This window comes from Chrysoperla carnea, chromosome 5, assembly GCF_905475395.1.
Source record: "Chrysoperla carnea chromosome 5, inChrCarn1.1, whole genome shotgun sequence".
NCBI lineage: Eukaryota > Metazoa > Arthropoda > Insecta > Neuroptera > Chrysopidae > Chrysoperla > Chrysoperla carnea.
The window spans coordinates 31,564,322-31,585,269 of record NC_058341.1 but is presented as its reverse complement, the minus strand read 5'-3'; the positions used below and the strand labels follow the sequence as shown (position 1 = coordinate 31,585,269).

Sequence of the window (20,948 nt, the reverse complement as noted above, 5' to 3'; positions counted from 1 at the left end):
CTCTTATAGAAAGTATCTCCTTTGCCGGGATAGTAATGATGAATTATGAACATGTATTAAAATTCAGTATTATCATATGGGTTGCGGCTCACTTGGTTGACCGTGTATTTTATTTTGCAGACGTAAATATGAGTAGATTGTTCAAATCTGATTAGCGGGAATTTTACTTTACACTTTATATCATTTATAATGATGTGTATATGTTACAGTAAAAATTCTTAATCGTTTAAAAGGCATTTTAAGTTCAAATATAAAAACGCTTCGCAGTAATGAGGAAAAGTATGTATTACAAAATTGACCTAAGAAATTGGGGAAAAAATTGAAATTTAATTATTATTTAGTAGGCTTAGTGAAATGCTTCGTACTATTGAGAAGTTCCGGGTAGAGAACAATAATTTCCAACTACCTACGCGCAAGATTCCTATATTCTGGCTTACTAATGATTGTAGAGCAGGCATGGACAAACGTGGCTTAGAGAAGTCCCTCAGACTTCTGTAACTAATTAACGTAATTTTTGATACTTCTGTAACAAAAATACTAGTAAGACAGAGAAACAATATTTTTTTCTATCTCATTACTATTAGAGAAACTGAAATAGGTAGAAGAGTCGTATACCCGTCTCGCTTCCTCCCCTATGAGAAATGCGGACTTAGGTAAAGAGACACACAATAAAGTTTATGGCACACAATAATATTATAACAATGGTGACTTCGATATAAAATTACTCGACCATGCCTGTTGTAGAGCACTGGTATTTTATAAAGTTAATACGCCTTATAAATATTATCGAAGATAATAAATGAGAACTCTTAATGTGCTGTTATTAAAAATCTGCTGCTAGTAAATTAAAAAATTACTTAAAAAAACACTGTAATAATTATTCAATTTATTATCATTAACATTGAGCGTTATTTCGTAAATACTAATTGCTAAGAAATATCTAATGAGAAAATTTTAAATTTCAAACACAAACAAAATTCTTGTAACTGGAATATTATGTTTATAATTAGGTATGTTATTTATATTGTGTTAATTTTATAAATGATAGTTAAATGAAAATATTGAATGGAATTTCAATATTTTTATTGAACTATTTATTGAGTCATTTCATTAATAGTTTTTTTCTTGTGCCAGTAACCTTGATTTCATACATTCATTAAGCATAATGCAAAGGTAAAACAAATAATTAAATGGATTTTAATATATTTCTGGTTTAGTCTGTTTATCTTTGTATAAATTTAATAGTTTATGTAAATAATGTTTAGTTACATGAGTATGGTAGAGAAGTGTGCGATTTTTGAAAATGTTGCAAAAAAAATAAAAAAATCCATTTTTCCAAATTATTTTTCTCAAATTATTTTTTCCATATTTTAAAATAATTTAGAAATATAGAAATAATAAGATTAAATAAATTGTTTTTTTTATGTCAATTGTAAATTGTATTTTTAACTAAAGTAAGTAAATTTTTTTTAACAACTTAAAAAAAGCATTCAAGAAAATGAACTTTTAACTGAGTTAAAAAAATAACTCTCGTACGATGATAGATGACGCCCATAAAAGGACATTCGCAAAATTTTAAGCATCCATTGTGAGTTCCGTTCTTTCCTTTCCGATACTTTTTTTTCAGTAAATTCACTAGAATTCAAAATACAATTTACTTAAAAATTCAATTTAGGTAATTTTCTAAAATGTTTTTGTATATATTTTAAGATGGTAAAAATATAACTTTAAAAAATGATGGGCTTTTATTTTACAGCTTTACCAATGTTTACCTTACTCATTTTTTAGAAAAATATTTCTAGGAAAAGTTAATTTAATTGTATCAATAAAATGTCTTGACGAAGTCAGTACAATAGGGATTATTTAATTTTTCGGATCCAAATACATTAAGTAAATGGCATCAAAGTAAATCCGATCATTTTATAATTAATTTTAAAGAATTGAGGTACAAAATCAACTTTCTCAATTGGATTTTTAAGTTTAAAATAATTAAAAAATACATGATATTTTATTTTTCTGTGGAAAAAAAAATGAATAAATTTTTTATTTGTGGGCGCTGCGCTTAAAACATATTCACTCATTGTTATATGTCAATAAAATGATTGTTAAATTTGTAAATTTCTATTTATACTTCACACAATATTAAGTTTACAATACATAAATTACAAATTAACGATTGTCTTCCTGAAACATATATTTTCAATAATTATCTTTATTTTTATATTTGGAATACTCATTAAAATATATATTCTACCAATATAATACCAACTAGGTATTATGACGGGGCTTTTCGAAAATATTTTATTTTTCCTTTTTCAGCTCTCGAAAAAGTTCATATAAATGGGAAATATAATAGAAAAAATGAATAAAATACTACAAAATAAAAAGAATATACACATGTACATTTTCTTTGTGTAGGCAACTTCTTATTCATAACTGTAAATAAATTAACTAATGTGACAGAATGAATAAATAAACTTATGGTTTGTTGTCTGTTTTATACGTATGCAGTGAAAATGACGAGTTCTAATTGAGCCAAACTTTTATTTGCAGGCTGCAAATTAGCATATGTGATTCGGAATAAAAGGCTTATATAATTTTAAAAAACTTAAATTTATTTTTTTTTGTTTTATATAATAATTTTTAGACATATACTAAAAATAATTAAGTTTCTATTATTTTGACTTTTATTTTTCTCTCAACACACTTGCAAGAAAAAACCAGCAGACATGTTAATTTGCTAATATCTGTGGTCTGAAATATTTCTTCGGAAATATAATTGTAATAACAGATGGTGGTGTTCAAATATATGACAATTAATGTAAAAATTTATGTATACATTAAGGGTCATATATTATTTATTTCTTTCTATGATTTAAAAACAAAACCAGTACTTTTTGGACAGTTGAAGCTACTATTTGACCACTGTTTGATGTTATTAATATAGAAAAATAAATTATTTTGTGCAAAATTTGGAAAGTGGCACGATTGGAGTATATAATTTTTTAAATAACCATTAATCGTTCCAATTGCATATAGATAGTATCTATTGAATGTTTAATAACATATGTTGGAAATGATTCGGTTGTAAAAATATAAATAACAATTGTGGCCATAAATTTTCCTAATGTGTAAAATATAAATAATAATTTTTATATAACAACATAAAATAAATATTTATATTAACTGCCAAATAAATTTTTAGTTGAACAGAAAACTAATAAATTCATACAATAAGAACTGGTATTTAAATTTTCAAAATGTTTTTTCAAACAATTATTAGTAATGCATTATTATTATTTATGTGAAATTTTCTGAAAATTATCACTGGATTTATTTTGCCCTGAATAAATAAAACACATGAGAAAAGTTTTAGTAAGTCCAATGAATTTGTCACAAATTCAAAATGAAACTTGAAATTTGTAGCGGCTGTAGCTACGAAAGGAACTAGGCAAATGTAAATTTTTATATTAAATAAAGTTGTAGGAAATAAGGTTAACTATAATATTTATACTTAGACCTTTTTTGCGAGAAATTTCTTACCGAAAAAGTATTAAACTTACCGAAAAATAGCTGTGTGATAAATTATAGGAAAATTTATTTCCTTCAACTTTTCTTATTATAAAAAATCAAGTTTTCTTAATATTAGTCAAGAAAATCGGTAAAATTAAAAACGATAATTAACGAGACCTTAAACGTTGAAGATGCGTCTGGTTGAAAAACGCCTAAGGATTTTTGGTCAGGAATTCATAATTTCTGATTAAACGTTGAAGATGCGTCTGGTTGAAAAACGCCTAAGGATTTTTGGTCAGGAATTCATAATTTCTGATTTGATCCGGTAAAATAAATAAAATTAATTATTATAAATAATAAAAATAAAAATGTATCGTAAATCGTAAAAATAAAATACAAATAACTATTTTAATATTTATATCATCGTTCTTAGATTTATTCTAAAATACTCATAAAATTTATTTTATAATTTTTAGTGCCTTTTGCATATAAAATTTATTACTGTATTTTATAAATTTCACTGAAGTTTTCATTTACTGGAGTAGTACTCGCGCATAGATAGAATGTCACTGCCGCATTTCGTCTCAGTTTACGTATTTTGATAGTTGGCAAATCGAATTTCTTTCAATGTTTAATAAAACCAATAAAAGCAATAGAAGAGACATAAGAATGTACTTCATAAATTAGGATCTAGAAATATCAAAAATCCCATTGCAAATCAATCATTTTGTCGTCGAATCTGGTACTTAATGCGCGCGTAGAATAGAACGTCGGCCGCAAAGATTGATTTTTCAGAGTGCAGTGAAACAGGAGGGTTCTGTTTAAACTTCGAATAAAGGAAACGATAATTTATCTTGATTGGTAGAGGATATTTAATTAAGTACAGATAATAAATTGGTATAAAATTTTTATTTATAATTTTGTAACAGTTGAAGTTTTAGATATGTGTTCAGATTCTGCAATTGTGTCTGGTAATTCTTTATTATACGTTTCTGGAAAAAATATTGTCAGCACACTTGCGAGTAATGAAAAGGAACCTAATGTGATTACTGTTAACGGAGTCCAAATTAGTGCCTGTAAAAATAAAGAACAAAATGAAAATCAAGTAGGAATTCACTTTTTTATAGAGAAATTCTTGTCTTGTATATTGATTGACTTCAGGGCAGATAAGGCTCAAAATTTTTATGTTTCGGCAATTTTGCAGGGACTCTACCCATCAACTACTTTTTTTTTCAGCTTGATTGTATTTTTGATAGAGGCTGATTCAATAAATTTTTTTTAAATGACTGTAGTAATACGTTTTTACTTACTAATAACGGTGTTTGAGGTGCTAGCATGCTACCAATACCTCCAACTGCATAACATATATTCAATGTTGAATGCCTAACTGTAGTTGGAAATAACTCAGTTGTAAATACGTACATTGTATTCGATGCAATTGTAGCCATAAGTTTTCCTATCGTATAAATTATTATCTTAATAGTATCTCCTAGAAAAAAGCAATATATTAAGAATAATAATTTACTTAATAAAAATTATGTTAATTAAAACTGCCAAAGAGTACGCACTGTTTAAGATAATTGATACTAATTTCATATTTCTTCTACAATTAACACAGGCTGAGCTTCTGAAAGTGTATCAATTTTTTTTAGGGGATTATTTAATGGACTGATTATTAAATACTATCTAATAAAAGGCATTTAAAGGACTGACAGATATGCCTTGACCTTAGATTGAGAAAGATATTGCTAGATTTACACTAACTAGAAGACTTCTTGACTTCGACTAACTTCTTTATCTATTCAGCAACTAATATTTAAATGGATATATTTTTCGAGTTAATATATTGGTTCCAAGGAAGATATTAAGCAATGTGAGCAATAAAAAAAATGCGTACTTTGAGTCTTATTAAAATTTTTAATACCTTCGGTAATAAAGTAGAGCAGGATGCAACAAATTCCAGTGAGAAGATAAGATATACGCAATGTTAAACGTCTACTATAACGATTTAAAATAATCGCACATAATATATTACCGGGGATTTCCACAAATTCAATTATAATAAAATTCATGTATTTATGTCCAGTCAATGCAACTGAATATAAAGATAATCCAAAGTAAACAATATTATTACCCAAAAATAAAATACAACAATTTATAAATCGTAAACATAATGTACGGTTTTTAAATACATTTTTTATACTTATTTCGGTCTCAGTTTGATTCTCTTCATTCTGAAAAACATAAAAATAGTTAAAAGTATTTATTACGGTAATGCAGATTCTGATTTTTTTTAATTTTCCAAGAGGTAGATAGAAACTGGAAGAAAACTTGTCCAAGTTGAAAGATGCTTTGGTTTATAAAACACTAATGGATTTAGAGTTGAAGGAAAAGTAGACATTATTGGAGTCTAATTCTCAGAATCTAGATATATAGGGTTATAATTTCGACTGCTTGAAAACTGCAGTGTCACAAGGAAGTCAAGGAATTCCAGGAAGTTTCAAAAAAAAACCGCAAACATACATACATAAACATTCACCTTGCAAACTGCAAACTGAAGAGCGAGGAAAGTACTTGCACAAGGCTGATTTGGATAAGTCGCAATGTAGTCATTTTGAAGAGATTTAATCTATAAACAATATCGTTAGAGCCAATATAGGGCACTGGCTGGGTGGAAAAGAACATGATTGTTTGGATCTCTACTACAATATCTAAATCTAGAAAAATACAGCCCCTGTTACTTGTTTGGTTAAGTAGTGGACTCAAAAATGACGATGATGATGGATTTTTATACAAACTTTCATCTCCTGTTTCATCCCTTTAGGGATAGAACATCTGAAAACTCTTTCTTATCTGATGCCAACATCATACAAAGAGCACACCCTCTAAGTTTCATGTCTCTACGATCAGCGTTGATTCGTCAGTCAGTCAGTCAATAGATCATTCATTCAGGACAGGGCAAAGCATTTTATATGTTTAGATTTACTTATATCTGGCAGCCCACAATAATATTTGTTTTAATTAAAAAAACAGTTATCCCGAAAAAAATGCAAATCTTTCATTATGGAAATTTTGATTATGGAAAGTGATCGCTTTCTTACACTCTGTATTTTTTGGTCAAATGATAATAGTTTACCTTTAGAAACGCTTCATAATTCTCTGGCAGTGGACGATTATTAACTTTTGATATTTTCCCAAGAATCTTACGTATTTCATCAAATTTATTTTTTGAAATTAACCATTTTATTGATTCACACATAAGCCACCAATAAAAAAAAATTATTATGGCAGGAGCATATAAAACTCGTAGTAATGTACGCCAGGAATTAATATTCCAAGCAGCTAGACCAAGAAATATTCCACCACTTGCTAGGCATATATTATTGGCTGTTGCAGCTAATAGTCGATGGGATGGTCCTACTAATTCAATGCCCAAAATAAAAGCTGTACTGTATAGTGTGTAGCTAACAATTGTATTCATCACATCCAAAACTATATATTCTTCGATTATCGTTGAAAATGATTTAGCTATGCCAAATATTGAAGTTAAGACACCACTTATGACTAAGATTTTATGCCGCCCATATCTTTAAAAAATAAAAGTTATATATATAATTAAGGTAGTCTGTAGCCCACCAGAAAATGCTCTAAAATATCGTAAACTAGGCAAATTGTATGACGTAAATGTAATAAAATGCTCTACGAAAAAAAGTGTCAAAAACTAAAGTCTATATTTTCTTTGAAAAGAGCCGTAGGGTAATGTTTTTTTTGCATAAACAGAATCTGTGATATTTTTTCTTCATGATGAAAACTTTTTTGAAGCTCATTCAAATGCTTTGGTTATTTAAAATCCTCATAATGTGAGAAAAAAACTAATTTTGAATTTTATAACATAATAAAACTCACCTATCTGATATAAAGCCACAAATTGGACCCCCTAAGATTACACCAAGAGAACTAAATGTTCCAACCATTGATAATTTCCATTGATTATCTTCACAGTAAATCTCGAACTGTTAACAAAGAAAAGGTTTAAGTTAAAACAAATACAAAATAAAAAAAAATTAAGTGTAAAACAGAAAAACAGACATAGTGCCTGGATATGTAAACAAATTTAAACATCCCCAACCAAGAACAGTATTCCACCTTAACATTTGCAAAGAATATATAATTCTACCATTTTAAAGCTTTTCATGTAGCGTCATGGATAAATCTAGTGGTATTAGATCACGAAAAAACTGATTTTAAGGCACAACTGGATTTTTGAAATTTCTTTCCTTATTGACCTTAGGTAAAGATAAATCTCGCCGGCATTTGGGACCAATTGTGTTTAGTGGGTTTATTAGGGTTTATTTTCGAAACAAAGCTGCGAAAATATAATTTTTTTTTTAAATCGTTGTTAATCTTAAGCTTTTAGCAATGTAAATTAAAATTGCCTGACAGTTCATATTCTAATAATTCAAAAAAATCTGCTCCAGAAATTATTCTGACAATTAAAAAAAAAATTCGAATCATTTTGGCTGTGTAATTTTAATATAATTTACTTTTATAATTAGGTAATGTAATTTAAATTTGTCAGACGGAAATTTGATTGCTTTACTAGCGGACATTTACCGCAGCGCAATCACTCTCAATAAGGAAAGTTCAGTAAGGAAACAAATATCTGAAAGGTAACTAACTGCATACAATTTATAACGCAACGTAGCACCTATATAGTAAATTACTAGGGCGCCAGATTGACACCTCTCTCGACAATGTGACGACCTAGTAATTCCTATTTAAAACTTACATCATTTACTATAGTCTTATGATCATCTGGAAATATTAATTCATTATATTCGCATTGTATAACATTATCCCTTGAAAATAATTCTGCCGGACATAAATCTGAAGTATTACGTATAGTTTCATTTTGTAACGCGAAGCGTGAACAATATTTTGGATTGCCATTTTCATAGGGAACAGCATTTTTTAACCAATTTGGTGTATATTCAGTAACATTTTCATTATCACATTCTGGTATTCGACATCTGTAATCATTTTTTAAGGTAATTGACTTCTTCTGGAAAATAATAAATTTAACATTTATGAGACCATAGATTTCAAAAAATTTGAAATCTATTTGGGAAAGAATCGAGAGTAATACAAGCGTCCTCTAAAATACCAATGTGAATAATTTCTATAATTTTATTTTAATTTAATTTATAGAAAGAAAAAAATTGAATCGATTATCAGAAATTATAGATACAAATTTTTGGGTCGATCGATTGAAGGATGTTTTTGACATTCGCAATAAAACGCCTGGAGTATTTATAACATATAAAATTTATGTTCATAACTTGTTAATGAAAAGCAGAGCGCGCTTTCGCTTCACAAATTAAGTGTTTTTCTCAACAATGCGTTTAAGTTATAATAGAAGTATGAAATTCGTTAATTTTATGGAGTGGGTAGCTTGGACTCTTGCACAGGGCGTGAATTATCTTTGAATCCGTACCTAATGATCACATAATATTTAGTTCAAAACTTAATTTTTAATAATGAAAAATTACCTGTAGTCTGGTATTCCAGTAACAAATACAAAATCAAGTGATGCCACTCCAGTTATAAAGGCTGTGACACATGTTAGTATTAAATTAAACTTTTGATATTTTCCAAAACCATTCAATTTATTCAACAAACTGTCAAAATCTGTTATAATTTCCTCAGACATTATATGATTTTTGTTTTTGTATGATCAATCATGTATATAGTGGTCAGACACTTTATATGTATTTCTATTACGTGTATTAAATAGCTTAGACAAAAGGCCACAGGTAAGTTACGCACTCAAGGTCGATTTTTATTTTTATATAATAACTTAATAAAGAATAGGATTAGGAAAAAATAAAAATTAGTGATGTTATTAGTAGGAAAGAATAGCCATTATCGTATTCCTTAACTTTAAACAGCTTCTGCATTAATCTGATGAACTTTTAAAAAAAATTATTTTTAATTAAATGTGAGTAATGATTTGCCAATACGTTTCCGAGCAAAAAATTTACAGTTATTTTTCGGTGAGAATACTACTTTTCGTCCGTTCGCACTTTCCACATCGCTCTCTATCTATCAGTCAGAAAGATATTGTTTGTTTGTATAAATATCTGATATGATTCATTGTCATGATTCTAAAAAAAACAATAGCATCACAATAATACGTATTTAATGGTGCGTGTACAGTTTTGCTTAAATAAATACATTCCATTGAATTTTAATGTCGTAATACCCCTTTAAATGTCGATTTTTTCGAAAATGCGTTAATAACTTTTATTTAAAGTAGAAAAAATTGTGAACGGTATTGTTGACTTTTCCGAAATAGCCCTTTTTCCTTTGCGCATATGAAAATTTTTATTTTTCAGCATTAAAAGCTAAAAATTGGTATAGTTGACATGCTGTACCAAAAATTTCAGTAAATCATTCAAAATTTCACCTTATTTGATGGGAAGATAGTGTTTTTTATTGCTTTTTCAATGCGGTAATGGAATACAAATTAAATTTAAAAAATAAATGCAGTGTTAAAAATTCAGGGTTAACAACAAAATCAAGTTTTTTTGAATTAGTTAAAATTATATTATAATAAGAATAATTTCCTAAAATAAATATTTGTTTTTATTATTTTTTTATATACGTAAAATTAAACATTGGTTTGGGTATGTTCTTATCACCGGGTCCTTGGGAAACATTCTGATTCCTTGGAAGACGGGTACATGACTTGTTCGGGTATTCCATTTTTGTTAGAACATCTACCTGTTTATAATAATCATTTGGAATCTATTGTGTTTAGTAAAACGAACTTCATCCATTCCTTTCAACAGAAATTAATTTGAATAAAGAAACTTGCACGATTCTGATGAAAAGCTCTCACGGCCACAAACTTTTTTAATGTGTAGGTAATTTCCGAGCTACGGGCGATCAAGGCAACGCATATATTATAGTTTTAGTATATCATTAAGAAATTTCCATTTTCCTAGTTAATTTATCCATCGATCAGATGCTAATGTAAGATTTACACGCGCATGCAGTTTGCACAAACCGATTTGTGGACGAAAGGACCCCGCACGATGATATAAGAAAATGGCTTTTTGTATAACTTTTGAAAACCGCCCCCGAAATGTTCTTTGGATCGTTCTGATCAAAAGCTCACACAGCTTCAAAAATTTTTAGCGAGTAGTTTTCGTGCTTCGGGCTATGAAAGCTGCCCATATATTTTAGTTTTAGTATATGACTAGGAAAATAGTTTTCTGTAAAATTTTTTCAAACCACTCCCAAAATAATCATCAGATTGTTCTAATCAAAAGCTTGCACGGCCATAAAAATTTTTAAATTTTCTAACTATCAAGACAATACAGCATAATACAACTATACAGAAACACATACACATATACACACATACCACATATGGTAGTCATATACTATAATTCTAATATATGTGCAGCTTTGCTCGAAAAGTACTCGTTAAAAATCTTTGCGACTGTGAGAACTTTTGATCAAAACGATCCACAGAACATTTCGGGGGCAGTTTGAAAAAGTTTCACAGAAAGCCATTTTCCTGATGGATGGATATATTTGTCACATAAAGATCTGTCTTAATATTTTGGGTAACAAATTAAACGAAAAAAATTGAAAAGACAAAATGTACGCCAGATACAATTAGTAGGTACCGGAAAAAACGAATGAATCCATCACTTAAACATGTTTCAATTGAAGAATATTTTACTATTTCACTTTTAAATGAATATTTTAAAATGGTAAATTATAATCACTGATTAAAACGAATTAAAATTTCCAATTCTCACTTTACCACGAACTATTTTTATGATTGATTTAAATAAAACAATCTATGTATGCATTTTTAAGATCAACCATTGCAACTAAATAAAAATAAAAAACAAAAAACACATTCATAAAGCACCTGTAATAAGTAAAACTCATTAAATGAGACAGACCTTGACGATAAAACTATGAAAATGATAATGATAAAAAAGTATGAAAATATTAATGATAATAATATATAAATGGTAAGAAAACAAGCTGTGGGTAGGATCTGGTGGTGAGACCCTTGAGGTCCACACGAATAAGTTCCCAGCATAATAAATAGTTACAAAAAAATTAAAAACTCGATCGAATCATACTGCCGTTAATACGCTTCGATCGATATCTCAACAGAGTTGATTTCATTTTTTGTTCGCGCGATATCGGCCAGAGAAAAATTAAAAAAAAAACTCTGCCGACTCGAACGAAGTCAATATCATTTTTTTTTCACGCGATATCGACGATGAAAAAATGACCACGAACGTACGTGCGTACGTACATACTACGTACACACACACGCACACACACATACATCTTCTCCAAATTGGTTTTAATGCCTTGTTCTGATTATAAAACGTAAAGATATGTTGACAATTTCGATTTCGAAAATCGGGCCCGGATTACAATAATTTGCTATATTGGGAATGCATCATAACAATTTTTAGTTGTCTATACTATACACAGTATTTTGTGGAATTAAGGTTAACTTTTCCATTAAAGGTGCGGAAATCAGTGGATTTGGGGTAATTTAGAGATAAAAGTCAATTATAATAAAGAAATCACAATGGAAAGTTTTTGATTTTCAAGTTTTGTCTACCAGATATGTTAAAAAAAGTTAAAATACATGTTTAATAATATACAAATACAAATTTTCTTACTTCATGTGGGCTCATAAACGAAGTGAAAATGTACTAAGTGAAACTATTATAGACTTGAACAGTCTATTATGAAAATATCAATGAATTAATACAAATCAATGCAAATATCAAAGAGAAAAAATAATTGAATAAAAAATAATCAGAATTAATAGAATTAATAGAATACGAAAGATTAATAAAAACATTATCGAAAACCGTGGGCTGAGTGCAGATCAGTGCTTGGAATATGTCTATTTCTCATACAAAATTGATTGTACCTAGTCGCTTCATCATGATTTGCTTAATTCCATTTATTACTTAAATTTTGTAAGGTATACGAGTTCACAAACAGATTTGCCGATTTTATGAATAAAGGCACTTGTTCGAGTGTGATTATTTCAAGGCAACCAATATACTTTCAGTTTAATTTTTATTAAAAAAACGAGTCTTACACCCCTGTAGTTCAGTCAAAGCCGTGTGATATGTTTAATTGGTATAATTTCAATAATAGTAATTTTGCTGTGAGCCTTCAATTATTTTAATTACTTTATTGTGTAAATTGGAGACTAAAGACAAACATGATTTTTAACTAATCATAATCTATTTATTATTATGAGTTCTTAATCAACCTTGTTGTCTCTTAATTCTTCTCTGCTTTATGTTTATTATTAGTTACTAGTAGGTACTAGGTACTTATTTAATATTTGTTTTGTAATATAGATAATAAGTTTAATGATATGTATTGCATTTTGCCTAATAAACTACAATATTTATCATAGAATGTATACAATTTGGTTGATTTCAGATTCAGGCAAGACATTCAACATAAAACATTTAAATATTTTGTTTTATGAAAATGTACAATATGATTTTTCATGAAAATTTAAAATATTTTTTTTTTGTTACAAATAAATAAAAATCGTATATTTTAAATTTTCTATCCTATTTTTTCTTTCAGAACCAAATAATCAATTAATTAATTATTTAATAAGGGTAAGTATTAAGTTAATTATATGATTATATATAATCCGGGTAGCTGTGTGGGTATAGCACATGCCTATGAAACAAAAGTACGCTGGTTCGTGTCCTGGTAAGGTTAATATTTTTACTTTTAAATTGAATGAATTTTTCCTGAAGTTAAAAATTTTCCACTCTTTTTATAGTTTAAATTATCTATATAACCCGCCCACTTGTTATAAATAACGACAGTTATACATATGTCATAAATCACTATTCTGTCAGTGGGTGGGAATTTAAATAATCATAAATATATCATGTTCTCCTTTTACAAAATATTATAAAATTTGCACAAAAATGACTTGGTGGCGCTAAAATTTGAAACTTTTTAATAGGAAAACATGCCATATAGTTTATCTCTCTCATATTCTCCTATTACAAAATATTAAAATTTGTAATTATAAAATTAAAAAATCGAAAACAAGTGAAAACAAACAATTGACTGAGTTAATTGTTGAAATACCATGCATAAATAGTATTGATTACTCTATCACATTGCACATACATATATAATTTATATAATATATACTATACAATTTACGCCTAATTTGCGCCCTCACGAGAACTTTTGTTCTATCTCTAATGGTTTACAAGATGGGTCCTACTGACCCATAAGTCAAGACCCAATTGACCTATGCTGCTCATTTACGAACTCGACCTCACTTTTTAAAACAAAATTTTGTTGGTAGCATCAATATTTTTAAGCGTTACAAACTTGGGACTAAACTTAGTATACCTTGCATATTACATATATGTATGGTAAAATAAATAATCGTATTTTCCGATTATTTACGGTTTTTATGTACATATTTGCTTTTTTAAATAATGCTGATGAAATGAGAATTGTTGAAAATTTACATTATTTTCAAAAATTTACATATTATTTATAAAAATTTATGTGTATAATAAATAATCGTATTTTCCGATGATTTATGATTTTTATGTACATATTTGCTTTTGTAAATAATGCTGATGAAATGAGAATTGTTGAAAATTTACTTCATTTTCAAAAATTTACATATTATTCATAAAAATTTATGTGTATGGTCCTAGTGTAAAAATTTTTGAACGTCAAGACTGTTTCTTAAATTCAAGTGCAAATATTGGGAAAAAGTGATAATTTTGAAAAATTTTTAGCATTGAATAACTAAATTTTATTAATACCGTGAAATTTTTGAAATAATCAAATTTGTTTAAAATGTCAGAAAAACAAAACTTTTGTTTAGAGAATATAATTAATGATCTGAACGGATTTGGTCGATATCAAAAATTTAGTTTGATGTTATTGTGCGTACCAGTCATATTTTCATCATATGTGACTTTTGCTTATTTCTTCACCACAGGAATCCCAAATTACAGGTAAGAAATTATGAAATAATAAACCTGTAAGCTGGGATTTGAGAATAACATAGTCTAATCATGATTCGAGTTTTTCAACAAGTTGTAGGTTTTAAGAAAAGATGCCTTGCAATTATTTCAGAGTCCCGGTTTTTATATCGTTGAGATCTTATCGTAACAATCTTATCTCCGATTTTAATAATAATCATTTGTTTGGGTCAGTTTGATCCAAAAATTACAAAAATCTATACAAAAATTTGATTTAAATTGCGATTTTTAAAATAATGGACGAAATATACAATCGAATACACTTCTTTAGACTTTTGATAAGGGTGACATTAATGTCTGAATATTTCTTTTTCTACAGGTGTCGAATATCAGAATGTGATAATGGAACAGCTTTGGAATATATATCAGAATGTGTAAAATCCGCTATTCCATTTGAAAATGGTTATCCTACTTATTGTACTCGTTATGGAGTAACAAATAATGTATTAGGAAGTAATAATATTTCATTTTCGATAGAAAAAATTATAAGATGTGAAAATGATTTAGTATTCCCCGATAAACACACAACTTTAGTGAATGACGTGAGTTTACTTATATTTCTTCAAAAAAGTTGCACTTTCAATTGAGCTGCAGTTTAAATAAGTATGTAATTTAAAAAAGAAAATTAAGTAGTCATCATCAGTACTGATTATGACTTCTTGGCAGTCGAAATACGTATTTATATAATACAAAAAAATGATCTAGGAAATGGGGGGTCTTTTTTACATGGAGGTATATGAAGAAGTCGTAATTAAATGTTACCATTTGCATAAAAAACTTTTATCAATATTCAAGTTTTAAGCATTATAATCATACCAAAATTAAGAACTGTGCATAAAAATGAAAAACATTTTTTGGTAAAAAATTAGCCGCACAGAGAATAGATATGAAATTTTTACAAGAGACGTATAAAAGGATGATTAATTGATAAATAAAATTTCAAATTTCTTGGATCATTTTCATTTTTTTGGTATCGAAATACCATATTAACAAATTTTCAGAACTAGATTTTGTGGTAAAACAAAGGGGAAGAAAATAAATTGATGTTAATAATAATAAAGTAATGATCTTATAAATAGGAAATTAGGAGACACGATGTTGTAGACGTTTCGCTTATTTATTTAACATTCTTCAAGGTACTTCACTATAGTACAAATGTTAATTGTCATGATAAAATAATTATTAAAAAAAATTTTTATCTTAAGAGTATATTTACATAAATTTTAAAAATTATCTTAAGCAAATGTGTTTAAGACAGATATCATAATCATTAAACAATTGGGCTCTAGTTTTCATTTTTGGAAATTCAGATGAAATCAAACAAATGAAGAAAAATTCCATGCATGCAAACCGAAAAAATCTATTGGGAAAATCATTTTGCAATGCGACAATTAGAGAGTTAATATAGAACTGCGATAACAGGATCAAACTGCGTTTCGGTAGTCGTTGAATTAACAGATGGATATTAAGAAACCATAGTAATTTGCAACAAAACTGTTAAAATGATGAATGAACTTAGTTGACATTCATAACTATTTTATGGACTAGTTCTAGTTATTCCATGGACCACTGCTGCCTTTTTATACCATGTATATAAGTAATATATATCAAGGTATACTAACTCTTTTCTTTCTTTTCAGATTTTATTTAAGCAGTCGGGTTTTTTATTTATTTATTTTATTAAATTATGACGGCAGAATGTCATGCTTTTACTACGGTTCAATTCGAAATATTAGCAGTACAGTCTTCGGTCTAGTGATTGATAAATGATATTTTATTAAAAATTAATGAATATAAGTATAGGAGCATTTTAAGTCTTTTACGAGTCAATATATTATTAAACACGTGACACATAGCTCAAAAATGTTGAAATTGCATCTTTATGGATTTTTATAACATTAAAATTCTAAATTTTGTTTCATTCTGTTTCAAAGTACAGTATTTTGTATATTTCGCTAAATGTGTAGAAGAATTTTTTTTAATTCTAATTGCCAACTAATTGTAACATTATGCTTATTAATTCTGAAATTTTAGAATATTATTATGAATTGCAGTTAATGCGTGATTCAATTTTTTTGCCAGTTTCAAATATACTGCCCAAATAATCAGTGGAAATTAACAACTGTTGGTACAATCAATGCAATTGGCCAAAGTATTGGAGCCCCAATTATGGGCTTTATATCCGATCGGTAAAGTATTATAACACATAATTGTCTTGATTATTTTGAATTTTGCTAATATGATATTAATATCCACAATAGAAATATGCTATAAAATTATTAACTATAATATTCAAAATTCAGTTTTTACGTTCATATATAATGGATTATATTGATCCGTTTATCATTTTGAAAAATTAAATAATAGATAAACGATCGTATTATATAAGCTAAAAAACATCACATTTTCAAATGCATAGAAAATTAAAATACATAAAAGAAAAACTAATTGAACTGTTCAAATTTTCAGGTATGGACGGAAAATAGCTTTAGTTGTTTTACCTACTTTAACATCAATCTTTGGGATAATACAATCATTTTCAACAAGTTTAGAATTTTACTATATTACAGAATTTGTCTTTGCCTTAGTAGGGAGTACCACTTTCAGTATTGCTTTTATTTTAAGTAAGTATCTATCAATAATAATAATTATACAGGCTACAATACGACACGGAAGATAATGTCTAAATAGCTTGATTTTAGCAAAATTTTCTTTGAGGAATAGATGAAATTTTAGTGGCTTTACATTATAAAATTATTTTCGATATATACAGGGTGACCGGAAACGTGAAATGTATCAAAGTAGTAATTTTTTCCTGTTAATTATATATCGGGGGCACGGCAGTGCTAAATATTATCAAAGATGTAAATGAGAACTCCAGGATATTTCTAAATAAATTTAGATTTTTGCCCCAATTTCTTAGATCAATTTTTGTATTAAATAAATACGTATTTCGACTACCAAGTAGTCATCATCAGTATGAATTAGTTAATCGTAATTACCTCTTATTGTGTATGTTACTCGTTGATAATTTGATGCAGTCCGCCACCAAATTAGCAATGAGTAAAAATAATAATTTTAAAATGTACAAACACTAACCCTCCATCTATTCTTGAAAGATACTGTAGACAGGCTTTAATATTATTGAGTAAGGATGGTAGATCCAGGTTTCTGTGCTCTAGAACTAGAATCTCTAAAATTAAAATTAAATAAATATTGTATTGATAAACAAAAATGGCAAATGGAATATTGATATAAATAAAATTTTCAGTTGTAGAAATAACTGGAACATCATATAAACTATTTTCGATTGCGGTATGTTGCATTGCTTATGCAATCGGTGAAATAGTTGTGGGAATAACTGCTTGGTATTTTACAACATGGCAATTATTTTTACGCGTTTTGTATATGCCTGGATTGGTGATGATATTTTATTGGTGGTTAATCCCCGAATCAATAGAATGGTTATACGAAAAAAATAAAACAGATGAAATACAAAAAATTATCTACAATATGGCAAAAATGAATAAACATTCTTTACCAGATAATTATCAGGTTTTGTTAAAAGTAAGAAAACGAAACCCGGAATTTTGGATCAAGGATATTACGGATCCTATCAAACGGCTTCTTACGGAAGCCGTGTGATAGGAAATGTGTTTACAAGAGTAAAGTAACGGAAATAAAAAAGGCATGCAGACTATACCTTATATGTACCTTGTCCCTTATACATTATACCTTGTATACATATGTCATTATTTTCGAATCGTTAATGACAGGGCCGTAACGAGGGTACATAGCGCCGGTGGCAAGTAATTAGGTTGCGCCTTATATATATTAGAGTTGCCATAATCGTGTCATTTTATCCTAAAGAGTATTGAATATCCGAGCAAAACAAGGAACTCATTACTCTCCTAAATGATACTGGGGTATCTTGCATAAGGAACTACAAACAAAATTGGATTAAAATTGTAATTATTATTAATATATTCGTTGTTCATTAAAAGTTATCAAAAAGTACCATATAATGAATATATATTGGCAATTTTAAGACCAAGTATGTAATCCTATTAAATTTGGGTAATCTTTTAAAATTTGTGATCAAAATAAACATAGCTCTAATAGGTTTCAAGAATGTGCAGCCCTGGTCCCGAAATTAAGCACATAAGTCATAGCTAGCAAAAAATTGACATAGCAGCTGAAAAGAATGACCCAAAATTAGTGGGTTTCAATAAAAATTCCATTAAGATCGGATCAAATTTGCTTATAATATCAAAAAAAGCCTTTTTTTTAACTTTATGACGTCATCAGAATCCAAAAAATTTAATTTTGCTCTATCACATTCAAATTTTTTTCCAATTTTGATCAATCAAGTATGTAATCCAACTAAGTTTGGGTCATACTTTTCAAATTTGTAATCAAAATTAACTTAGCTCTAATAGGTTTCGAGAATGTGGAGCCCTGGTCTCGGAATAAAGCACATAAGTTATAGCTAGCGAAAAATTGACATAACAGCTGAAAAGAATGACCCAAAATTACTGCGTTTCAAAAAAAAATTCCAATAAGATAGGATCAAATTTGCCTGGGTTATCAAAAAACCGAATTTTTTAACTTGATGACGTCATTAGAATCCAAAAAATTTAATCATATCCAAATTTTATCCAATTTTGACCAATCAAGTATGTAATCCTAATAAGTTTGGGTCACACTTTTCAAATTTGTGATCAAAATTAGCCTAGCTCTAATTGGTTTCAAGAATGTGGAGTCCTGATCCCGGAATTAAGCATATAAATGATAGCTAGCGAATAACCGACATCGCATATTTAAAACCGAATTTTTTAACTTTATGACTTTATGTTAATTTAATAGGAAAACCGAATTTTTTTTATAAAAATCAAAGTTGTTGGAAATACTTATTTGGATTTCTTGCGAATATTTTTCTCCAAACAATAACTTGATATAAAATGCGTTCAAAATTAATAAAAAATGCTTCTGTTTTCCATAAAAACATGCGTGCTAGGAGAAAACGCTCCAGAATTAATAAATACCTAGATAATTTTATATGTATTATCATAAAACTTTTTTTTTCGTTTTAGAAAAATGCAGAAGTGCTCAATAATGATAATAAACCAGATTCGATAATAAATATATTAATGAATCGTACAATTTTTTGGCGATTAATAAACTGTAGTATAATAATGTTTTTAACATTGTTTTTGTATACTGGATTATCAATAAACTCATCATCAATATCTGATAATAAATATTTGGCTTTCATATTTGCAGCGAGTATTGAAATTCCTGCGTATATTACATGTTCGATTATTTTAAGTTATTTAGGTTTCAAACGTACACTTACGATTGCATCATTAGCTGCTGGTATTTTGTGTATTTCACTCTACTTTATTCCAGAAGGTACAAAATTTATTTCATTTTTCACAAAAATCAAGTCATTTTATTTTCAGAAAGTGGAAGGCCACTTAAAAATCAATCTTTTAATTATTATCTATAAGTTGAAAGAGAAACAGGAATAATTTATAATTAAATAGTTGTGCTCTTTTTACAAATGCAAAATAATATCTTAATTCGGTTAAGACAAAAACATGATCTTCGCACTGCAAGTCTTGCGAGCCAAGACTGGAATACCAAGAGATAGACATAGATTTTGCCCATCACTACTATAAGGCGGGGTTCCAAGAAAGTGGTATGCTTACAGTCCCTGATGGAATGTAAAGTCTTTTATTGATAACTGATGATTTTAAATGACCTTGTGTAGATTCAAACAGGCAAAACAGGCAAAAAAAAATGTTTTGTTGGTATTTTTTGTCTATTTTTTGGAAAAATATAATACTTAAATTTTTATTTTAGGAATACCGAAGCTTATAATATTTATACTAGGAAAATTTATGATAACACTTACTTATCAAACATGTTACGTTTTTGTAACAGAATTATTCCCAATTACAATTAGAAACCTATCTTTGGGTATATGCTTTGGTGTTGGAAATTTTGGAAATATGGTTTCTCCACAAACACTGCTATTGGTAATAATATCTTTTTATTAATTTATAACAAAAGTTAATTTTATTTAATTTTTAGGCATTAATATGGCATCCATTACCAATGATTGTGTTTGGCTTATGCGCAATTTTAATAAGTTTTTTATCAATATTGCTGCCAAATAAAATGCACAAGTAAATAATAAATAATATATTTTGCTTAACTTTTCTGATTTTATTTACCCTCATTGTTTTTTTTTTTTGGCCAACGGAATTTCGAAATTTAGTCGGATCAATAAATGTTTTTACTCGATAGCAGCTTGGATTTTGA

At 28.0% G+C, this 20,948-nt stretch overlaps 2 protein-coding genes across 2 annotated transcripts; one reads left to right on the top strand and one right to left on the bottom strand.

Annotated features, from left to right (window-relative positions):
• Positions 1 to 4,407: 4,407 nt before the first annotated feature.
• On the bottom strand, positions 4,408 to 9,356 carry LOC123300203 (solute carrier family 22 member 21-like). Its single transcript, XM_044882729.1, has 7 exons — positions 9,063 to 9,356; positions 8,303 to 8,543; positions 7,420 to 7,526; positions 6,650 to 7,100; positions 5,438 to 5,747; positions 4,824 to 5,002; positions 4,408 to 4,587 (listed from the first exon to the last, which is right to left on the bottom strand). The coding sequence occupies exons 1-7, from the start codon at positions 9,221 to 9,223 to the stop codon at positions 4,426 to 4,428; spliced, it is 1,611 nt and encodes a 536-aa protein (XP_044738664.1). The 5' UTR covers positions 9,224 to 9,356; the 3' UTR covers positions 4,408 to 4,425.
• A 5,000-nt stretch (positions 9,357 to 14,356) lies between these two features.
• LOC123301101 (organic cation transporter protein-like) lies at positions 14,357 to 20,816 on the top strand. Its single transcript, XM_044883830.1, has 9 exons — positions 14,357 to 14,594; positions 14,941 to 15,163; positions 16,704 to 16,810; positions 17,091 to 17,245; positions 17,893 to 18,085; positions 18,190 to 18,286; positions 19,715 to 20,033; positions 20,487 to 20,662; positions 20,718 to 20,816. The coding sequence occupies exons 1-9, from the start codon at positions 14,434 to 14,436 to the stop codon at positions 20,814 to 20,816; spliced, it is 1,530 nt and encodes a 509-aa protein (XP_044739765.1). The 5' UTR covers positions 14,357 to 14,433.
• Positions 20,817 to 20,948: the final 132 nt, after the last annotated feature.